This window comes from Vanellus vanellus, assembly GCF_965231255.1.
Source record: "Vanellus vanellus genome assembly, chromosome: 1".
Taxonomy (NCBI): domain Eukaryota; kingdom Metazoa; phylum Chordata; class Aves; order Charadriiformes; family Charadriidae; genus Vanellus; species Vanellus vanellus.
Genome location: NC_138905.1, coordinates 86,675,496 through 86,685,506, shown reverse-complemented (window position 1 = coordinate 86,685,506; position 10,011 = coordinate 86,675,496). Strand labels below are relative to the sequence as shown.

The window sequence follows — 10,011 nt, the reverse complement described above, 5'->3', positions numbered from 1 at the left end:
CTGATACATGGAAGAAATCTTTTGGGCAAGAAAACGTGATTTAACATACCCAATTTTCTAAGCATAACTTAATTTAAAAGACAAAAGAAATGTTGGTCTCTTACTATCATGTGCAGGAGAGAGGGAAACAGTATCCAGCTTCTAACAGGAGGAAGGTTGAAGGAGTCTGTGACTGCACACCTGCTGAAATAGACAGCTAGACAGGCAGATATGTAGGTTATACATGCAATCTCTATACACATGCATGTGCCCACACACGGAATCACGGAATCACGGAATCACACGTCTAACTGACATCTATATAAATGTATGGTGAGCATGTATGTGCATGTGTTGACCTACAAATGAACATACATGAATGCACACACTCAGGTCAGATGTAGCATGAACATTTTCAACCTGTTCATGTGTGGTCAAACTTGTGGAAGCTGTTGCCATTGCCCTACCTATACGCTCAGGTGCATACCACTTCTTTCATGTGTATGATCACACCCCGTGTGCGCTCTGTGGGAAATACGTTGCAGAGGATGCTGTTTGTGGTGAAACCCTTAAGCAGTTATTTGCTGGTTTCTTTGAGTCCAAGTCTTTTCCCCATTTGCACAAACCTAGAGATACAAACTTATTTGACCTTGGTCAATCACAAAACAGCTCAGAGGTGCTTTTCTGAAAATACACAATATCTGTAGTTTATTTTTCAGTTTGGTATGAGGGGGCAGGGGTTGTTCAAGCACAGGCTTTTTTCTTAGACATGCATCCCGTGGACGACTCAGGGCAGAGTCTCTAGTCCTTCACCAGTCGGTAGATGTGATGCTGGGCACCATGGTCACTAGTTGACACCTCAAAAACATATGCTATGCACAGCAAGGTCTCCTGTGTGTCCCTGTTTGTCACAACCTAGACAGAAAAGGAGAATAAGCTGAGATGGCATCTGCTGTTTCTCTGCTTACATATTCCAACACATTTAACATAGAGCAAAAACTCAGTAATAGGCAAAGAACAGAGAAGCACAGGAATGATACACAGCTTGGCCACCACAACCCCCAGCTTGCGTGCCCACACACGCCCAAGCAAAGCACTTCCATAGCATCAAGACTACAACGCAGTGAAGAGACAGGGAGGTAAGCAGCGTCCACTGTGGAGAAAAGAAAGCTGTGACCAAGTTAGTGACCACCTAAGTGGAAGCAGGTCCACTAGGTCCTCTACTCCCCACCCCCTGGTTTTGCAGATTTCAGCAGGGAGAAGGTGTTTCACAGAAAATCTTTTTGCTCTGTTTGTTGGGTAGAGAGGCCACCTCCTGTGGCACATCCACTCCTGCTCACGTATGTGTTGATATATCACAGCCATGCACAGTTCTTTCCCTCCATCTGCTTCTTGCTTGTCAGTGGTAGACACAGGCCATGAGGATTATAGAATATAACTTATTTTACAGGAGACTTCCAGGTTTGACTCTGTTACACCTCCCATTCCAGACACTGTAGATACCAGGAGAAAGATGGCTGCTACACTCATGCATTCTTACAGAAGCCCTTTTTTCCCCATTTCTTTTTCTATGGTCCCTCAGGAACCTTAGCTTCTCTGCAATGTGACTCAGTGTCAGCAGCATGGTGCTGGAACAGTGTTGTCCTAGTTTCAGAAGCACGCACTGCCTACACTGCACAGCAGGGACAAGCGAAATGCTGCACCCAGAGCTCCTAGCTCAGCTTCCCCCTCCCTGTCACTGCAAAACTTTGCACATTCTTGTCATCTGAGTTTGTGCCATAGCTAAAGCTTCAAGCAGTTCTCTGCTGCAGGAGGAGATACATTTTTATCAGCAGTTGCATCGACTCAAATGCAGAAGAGAAACATACCTGCTGGAGGCTTGAAGTACCAAAGCCCAACCACTCTTGTGAAAACAGAAAGAAAATAGCTGTTTTCAGACTTGCTTAGTAATTTTACCAGACTAATTTTGGTCTAGTCTGTTTTCTTACTTCATGATTGGGTTTGTAGCTGAGCTAACGCTTCTTCTTTCTTTGGCAGGCTGTTGTGAGTTATACACATCCAGGCGTGGTAAAGTAACAGAACCTTTTCTGAAAAATGGGCTCTGAAATCTTAGAGGGCTAGACCCAGAGCGATGCGCAAAGCAAGATAAATCATGCTTGTAAGATTAGGGGTATCTAAGCTCATGAAAGGGTCTAGAAAAAATATAATAATTAGACTTGCCTCAGAAGTTGGTAGTGGGGACTGAGGACTAGCAGCATGCCTTGCATTAAGCATAAGCATTTTTCAGGTTCCCATTGGGGACCAGGAGGATTGAAAATGCTCAGCCTGCTGCTCAGGGAGCAGGACTGCAAGGCAATATATAAAAGGCTGTGCCAGCACCTACATGAGACATGCCTCTGTCTGACAGGAGGAAGGGACGGACATGAGATTACTCAAAACATAAAGCCCCAAAGGGTTTTTTTTTGTCATGTTTAACTATATGACAACTTTGTTCATATAATTTATAGCAAGCGCTGGCCTAACTGAGGAATGAAACATGCAGAAAGCAGTTACAGTGTTCCTCAGTATGGATTACAGCGTGCAGGCCATCCGTCTCTCTGTCCCTGCTCCCTTCATGCTTTTGCTCATCTGAAAATCTCTCAGCATTTATACTCCTCTTTTCTTAGATCATAGTACAAACATGAAAGAGTAAAGCCTCCTAAAGCCCTGTGAGGTACATTATTAACATTGTGTTTTATAGCTGAGGTACCTGAGCCACAGAGCAGCGAAATGAGTTGCGTGAAGTCCCACAAGATTTCCAGAGGATGGAATGAAGACCACTTGATTTCCATTCTTTCATACAGCCTCTAGCATTTCTTCTACTTATCCAACCTCAAGTTCTCTGGACAAAGATCTGTGAGGCGTCTTGTAGAGGCAAGCACAGAACTCAGTCTATTAGGAAAATCCACCTTTTAAGCTGTCTTTGCTCTCTTCCCAAATTTAGGCTGCATCTGAGCCTGGAAAGGCTCCTGGTGTAACATAGACACTAATGCAAATAAAATTCCTGTAGCCTTGCAGTACTGCCCTACCTGGAGATTGCAGTGATTCATGAAGGTGTCACAGAGCTTCCCCCAACACGTCCCTTCCTTTATGTGCCTCCATATTCTTTCCAGGTTCAGGATTGTTCTGAGGAAAAAACTTTTTTTTTTCCCTCCCTGGTCAGTGAAGAACTCTTCCCATGACAAAATTGTATAACCATTTAACAGTGCTCTTGGGTTTTTTTTACCTTGCAAAAAGGGCCAGGGCACAGAAAAGACCTCAATATTTGTCCAATAGTGGAATGAACATTTCCTTCACTGACTTTGGCATCTTTGTCCTTTCTCTCTGCCTTGTGACTTCTCCCTTTATCTTTCTTTTTTTCTCTTTCTTAGTCAGATCTCTCAAATTCTTCTGCTGCTTCTCTGCATGAGTTACTATCTCTAGAGCTCCATAAATGGTCTTGAGGTGCAATAGACATATGAGAGTTACTAAATTCAATTAGATGCTGAGCTGTAAAAGGAAATCTGCTTTGAGTCACAGCAGTGAACTCCTGCATGGGGCTTACATGTTTCCAAGCTCCAATGAAAACAGTTGAAAGTCCCACCTGTAAGATAGTAAAGTTCTCCAGCACACTGTTCATCATATACTTCTCAGGAAGGTGCTTGAGTTTATGAATGAAGTTTATCATGTATTCGCAGAGAGGGGAACGGTGAATGCGATAGGAATAGTGTCCATTTTCATAGCGTGCATACTCTGTCTGCAATGTAAAACATAAAAGGGCATATGGGACTAACGTCACATTAGTAGCATTAATCACATAAAGGGATTCAGAACAGAAAAATTACAGTGTAATTTTCAAGTCATTTTACTAACAGTAATGGGCTGATTAATCATTCCTCTACAGTACTATGCACCAAGGTCAGTCTCCTTGAGCCCTCTAATTTCTTTGTCTTGATTTCTTTTTTCTTTAGAACAGTGGGTTCCAGCTTACGAGTGGCAAACTGCCAAGGAGCTGTGAAAGGTAACTAAGAGGAGTAGACCAATTGTCAGCTATACCATGGTCTGTATCTCTACTGGAAAAATACTAGGTGTGGATAAACTGAACAAGGTAAAAACTGCTGCTTTAGCAAGATCAGGAATCTCCTTGTAATGATGGTAATCATATGCTTCACAGCTGGAAAGGATCAAAGCCTCCTGGTACCTGTGAGAGAGAACATAGTATCTCTGCTCCCCCTTAGGAGAGGGTCTGGCCGATGTTACACAGAAGGATTTTTTTGTTCAAATCTACATCTCAGCTCCTACATATTTCATCCTCCTGCTGAAGCTGATTCTATTATTTCACTGCAGACCTTTAAATGCCCATTACCTCCTTTCACCTCAAGAGCTTGGTCTCCTTTCCTGTGCGCCCTGACACCTTTCTTTGGTCTATCTATCCCATCATGCAAATACATAACCAGACTTCAGGCATGACTATCATATGACTAGAGACAAGTCTGGGAGAAGGATGTGGCTTGAACTTGCTGACACGAGAACACCTGGTGTTCTGCACACAGCCACTTCTCCAGCATCTAAAGGCTCCTTGAGAAACAGAACAGTAGGAAGCAGGTCGGAGAAGCTCTCTTAGAAGCTTAATGTGGCATCAGGAAGAATTTCTTCAGTGCCAGATATATGCACAATTATGCAGCTCCACTGTTGCTTCAGCTGTAAGTGTGCAAGCACTAAGATAAGCCTCATAACATCATAAGATTATAGTCTGTAAACTATTACAGTCTATTAATTAATAGCTATAATCTTTAAACAATCTGTTTAAAAGCACTTATGAGAGTGAGGTGTTGCCTATTTGCTTTCACATTTCTGGACCACAAAATAAGGGTCCAGGCTTCCTAGCTTTTCTTTGCTTCCCCCAAAAAACCCCAGAGAATCACCAAAGCTGAGAGTCTTACATATTCATGTCTTCAGCAACTGAGATTTAATGAAAAATAAAGCAAGCACTACCAGACCTTCAATGAAGTCCTGAGACAAGGCCGTGTTGCAGGCTCGAGCAAACTTACAGTTGCGTGTCTCAGAAATAATAATCTGTGGCATCCATTTCCCTGACAACAAGCATGGGATATATTTTGCCTTGAGATACACGCAAGATGCAAATACTTGAAGTGACAAGACAGCAGCCAGAGAGAACCTTGCGCCCAATATCTGCTCCCTACCTCCACTTTCTCCACGACCTGCTTTCCAAAGGAACATACTTTGGTGGAACAGGTAATGACCATGTTTTCTGGGCTCTCATATTGGCTGGAAACGCCATAGAAAGATCTGGATTCATCTTCAATATTGGTGTTCAAATCAGCCTGCCAAAAAAAAGAAAAAGGCAAGAAAAAGAGATGGTTATCAATAGACGGTTGTGGTGTTTTTTCACCATTACCTAAAGGGGTCTTGTGTAGCCAAGACTTCAAGGTATTGGAGTGTCCAAAGCTCCTTAAGCAGATCCATGTGCATCAAGCAAGCAGGGGAAAGCTCAAGGGTATGCACTGAAATTCAGTTCCCGCTTCAGAAAATGGTGGCAGGGATTTGCATATACATTGGGGAAATCTGGTGGCATATCCTCCTCGCATTAAAAACATATAACACAGCACCTTGCCTTAGCTGGTATTTACCATAACTGAACAGTGCCATGACAGCATGGAGGTACTCACAAAGCACGTGGAGTGCAGATGGGAAGGCACTATAGAGACAGAACAATGCAACAGATAGGGTAGACTGGTCTGCCTCACTAAGGAGGAAAAATAAGGGTACAGCACTGTAATAAAGCTTTTGCACCCTGGATAGGCAGGTAAGAGACAGAACAGAGAGAAGGAATGTGTGAGTACATACACTCATTAGGCTCAGGTACTGTGATATGAAGAATGTAAGTAGACAGGATGCAACATAAGCAATGTAGGTTGCTGGTGGATCCAGCTGAGTTCCACCCGAATACAAACCCATCTCCGTTAGCAGCCACAGTTTTCAAATGTGGGTGCCTAAGGTTGACCAACTGAAACCTCTTATTGGGATCCAACTCCTAAAAATCCTGGTTGTCTGAAGCTTCCACCAGGGGTCATTCAAACCACACTTATGAAAAGGAGAGGCGGTTCCCTTAAACTCTGAAAACACAAAAGTTGTGTGGGAATGCCCAGATCAGCTTCCTGCCTTTCGAAACGAAAAGGGTAGAGCTTCTCTGTATCCCACAAGCCCAGGTGCGAGCTTACATCAGCAGAAAAGCAATGGTCAGTTCCCATAGGCTACTTCAGACTATTCTATTCTTCCTGCTGCGCTGAGGGAAACAGGAAACTGAATAAAGTGTATTCCTGTTACAGTGGATACAGTGTGACTAGGGCTGCATTAGATGCCACTCTAGCACGGTTTTCTTATCCGATGTCAGTGAAGGGTTTTTATCTGAGATCTAGAGCAGCGCTCAGGACAAGCAATGCTAGCCTTGGAACCAGACCACCTCAATAATGAATTTTCTATTCCGTACAAAATACCTGTCTCTCCTCTGCCATGAGATGATACTGTTAGCTTACTTCTCTTAAGTAGCAATTTCACAAGAGGTTTAAGTCAATCTAGAAAGTGCCAGTCCAGCCTTCTCCCCATCTGTAGCCACACAAGCACGCTGCTGCCTTTATGCCACCATTAGCAATTGTACGATTCTGTGGTTAGCCAGATGAGAGAGCTCACCCCAGCCAAAACTATTTTTGTTGGTGGTTTTAGGTTAGTTTTCAGTAGACAAGAAAGCTCACTTGGATCCCCACAAAGCTGCAAGAGCTAGAAGAGGTGAGAACACTCACAAAAGCTGAGGGCACAAAAAATGCCTATTTTGGTTGCAACACATTCTCAGGTTGGCTTGAGCCTCTTGGGAAACTGCACCTCGAAGTTGTAGCTTGATAACACTAGGCTGGTCCTGACATCCAGAGAGAGCAGTCTTACTGTCCCAGAGCGGTTTTTGCCTCCTCATTCCTCCTGTACTGGCACAAATGTTTCTGCAGTTGTATTACAAGACTCACTGAGGAATTGCTCAGCTAGTTCTCAGTGGGATCAGTTCCCTGACCTGATTTAGAAGTACTTGTGTCTGTGTTCAGACAAAGAACACGCGTTGGGAGGACGGGCAGCAATGGGGAAAGCAGAAGGCAGGACTGCTTCTTCTAGTGAATGCTGGGTTGGAGTAACTACAGCAGTACCTAGTAACCTGCTAGAAGCCACACTTTGTTGTCATTCCTTTCAAGTTAAGAGTTTTGCTCCTAGACAGTTGACCTGGGCCATCTCTGTACCACAACACTCACCAGCAGCTCCCATCACACAGAGTTACTGCCACAGAAGAATTCATCATTTTGCCAACAGGGATGCCAAAAGCACTAGCAGGAAAAGCAGACATGTAATAATGTGCTTTATTTCCATTCAATCCAGTTCCCATGGCCATTCAACTTGCCACTTCAGCTGGGTGAAGGAGGAGGTGGTAAAGGAAATGAAATAAACCATCGCCCCATTTATTTCAGAAGACCCAGTTCCATTTTCCACTTAGCACAACACTGGGGCATTGCTGCCGCTCTGCCATTGTGCACACATATTACCACCTAGAGAAGAACTACCATCTGCATTAGATAAATAATGCAACAGAAGATCCAAGCAAACAAACCAATAAAATCCAGTCACTGTGATTTTTTTTTTTAAGTACAAACTCAGAAGCAAGTGAAAGATAGATTTAGGATGGGTTTTTAATGAAGTACAGTGGGCAATGCATCACCTGGGGTATCTCCTAGACTAGCAGTTGTAGCATTCAGATAATTCTAGTGGGACAAAGGTTCAGTCCAGGCAAGATGACAGAATGTTCCAATGTTCGCATCAATATTGGCAGCATTAGGGATGGACATACAGCCTTCACCCTGCTGTTAATGGAAAGCATAACAGCACGGTATTTAAATACATGATCGTAAATCACTCTTCAAAATGACTGTTGTTTCCCACAGTTTCTACAAAAATCCTTAACAGTTGTACTGTCTTCACCACAGATTATGGGTGAAAGAAAGTCCACTTGTCAGAATGGCTTGCCTTTGTCTCTATGACTCCCCCTTTTAAGTAGAATCCCTCCCTCTGAAGTGGCAACAGATATTGAGCCCTTGTGAATATGCTTGGCCATAAATGTGTAATACAAATTCATAGGGGTTTACACCAGCTGTGCACTCATCCCTTTATGTTTTCCTAAATTTGTCATCTCCTGCATACTGTATATTAAAAAGCATCCTCTGATTTACCAGGAGATAGTTGTACAAAGCTGGCAATTATTTTATTCTCTTGTTTGCTTCTCCTCAGAAGATAGCTTCACAAAACAATTTATCCAGCTGAATAGATTCCTGACTTCTCTTAACAACTTATCCCTTTTTGCTCCCATAGTTTTCTGTCTCCTCACTGAGCTGAAAACAGATTTGGGCACACGTGTCAAAATATAACAGTAAAACAATTTAGGTTTAAAACCTTTTTAAAAATCCCTTTACATCATTCACATTTGCACCACTGAGGTAGTGATAACTTTTGTACAATACTTGAAAACAACAGCTGGAAGAAGACTGGAAGCTTCTACATTGTCATGACCACCTAAATTACTGTAATGAAGTCTTATGCTCTGATGGTTTGTCTACACTGGAATAGCATATGTGGGCAAATCCAGGCTAGCTTTAACCTGGTAGCACAGGTATTAATAGGAACAAGGCACAGGCATTACAGACTTAATCATAATTTGGGTTGCCAAATGAATTATTATGGTCATGCTGAAGTCCTTGCTATCAAATTTTCTCCACTATACTTAGGCAGCTACTTTGTTTGCACCACAAATATACATGTATTAGAGAGTAGCAGTGCTACTGTATTCTGGTTTAGGTTTTTTACTGAGTTACTGTAATGCTCATTTACATGTCAATGCAACTAACTGTATTGTTTATTTGACCCATACTCCAACTGTCTGAATAAAGATTAATTCCTTCCCTTCTCCAAAGAGGAACTAGACTAGGAGTCCTTCACAATATTTTTCAGCTATTTCCCTTGGGGGTGATAAACACAATGTATGGACCCAATTCCACTTTTCCAAAGAAATTGTCCCACTGAGTCAAAAGAACAAAAGGTCAAGGCTGCAAAAGCTTGGTCTGACCACTGCTACATAAACATAGCAGAGGCCCTCACTGCAGAACCAGACAAACATTTTCAGGGTCTCACTAGTAAAGTTAAGGTTACATTCCCCTAAACTCTTAATGGCGAATTAAAAAATAAGTGCTGTCAATATAAGACAAAGCAGAGAGATGCTAGTTCCACTTCATAAGAAAAGCTTCACTAGCTCTAAGAAGCCACTCTAGCTGCCTCCACAATTTGGCAAGACTCCCATCAAATGACCAGACTGTAAAATTTCACAGCTAGTTAACATCTAATTAATCAACATTAAAATATTTGGCAGTAGGAAAAATTATGGCAATACTATTTGAATTAAGCCGTCATTGCCATTCACTAACATTATGTACAATCAGGTTCCTCAAACCCTGTTGCAGTGAAGCAACGGGGTCACGTTGGAACTCCCTGACATTTACACTGCACCTTTTATTCTAAAGTATGTCCCATATTACGGGCTAGGACTGTCAGGCATGTCCTAGGGTGGTCAGTCAACAAGAGCTGTACACCCATCTCCTTGTGTCACCTCTGAAAATCTCAGCTCATTAATGTACACACACGGAATTCCTGCAACTCCAGGGAACGACAGTAGCAGCTAGCTGAGGGCTTCAGTTCTCGTTTGCAGGAGAATGGAGCTGCAGCACCTCAGATACTGCTGGCCTTACAGTTACAGCTTATTTATTTACAGCTGCTGGTTCCTACCCTCTTGTGGAAGTTACTGCCCCCGTACCAGAGATTATTTAGCTTACACATATCTGCTCTTGAATTATCTGCAACCTGGTTTATTCATGTAAATTGAAAATGGCAATGGTGTACATGACAATGAGACCA

General features: G+C 42.7%; 1 protein-coding gene across 2 annotated transcripts in view; it reads right to left on the bottom strand.

The window, feature by feature from the left end:
* Positions 1-665: 665 nt before the first annotated feature.
* The window catches only part of TEAD4 (TEA domain transcription factor 4), a 61,609-nt gene continuing 52,263 nt past the window's right edge, over positions 666-10,011 (bottom strand). For both annotated transcript variants that reach the window (XM_082498178.1, XM_082498177.1), the window contains exons 9-11: positions 5,202-5,342; positions 3,602-3,754; positions 666-894 (exon numbers count right to left, since the gene is read on the bottom strand). In XM_082498178.1, the coding sequence (XP_082354304.1) occupies positions 781-894; positions 3,602-3,754; positions 5,202-5,342 (408 nt within the window). In that variant the 3' untranslated portion in view covers positions 666-780. The remainder of the gene's footprint in view (positions 895-3,601; positions 3,755-5,201; positions 5,343-10,011) is intronic.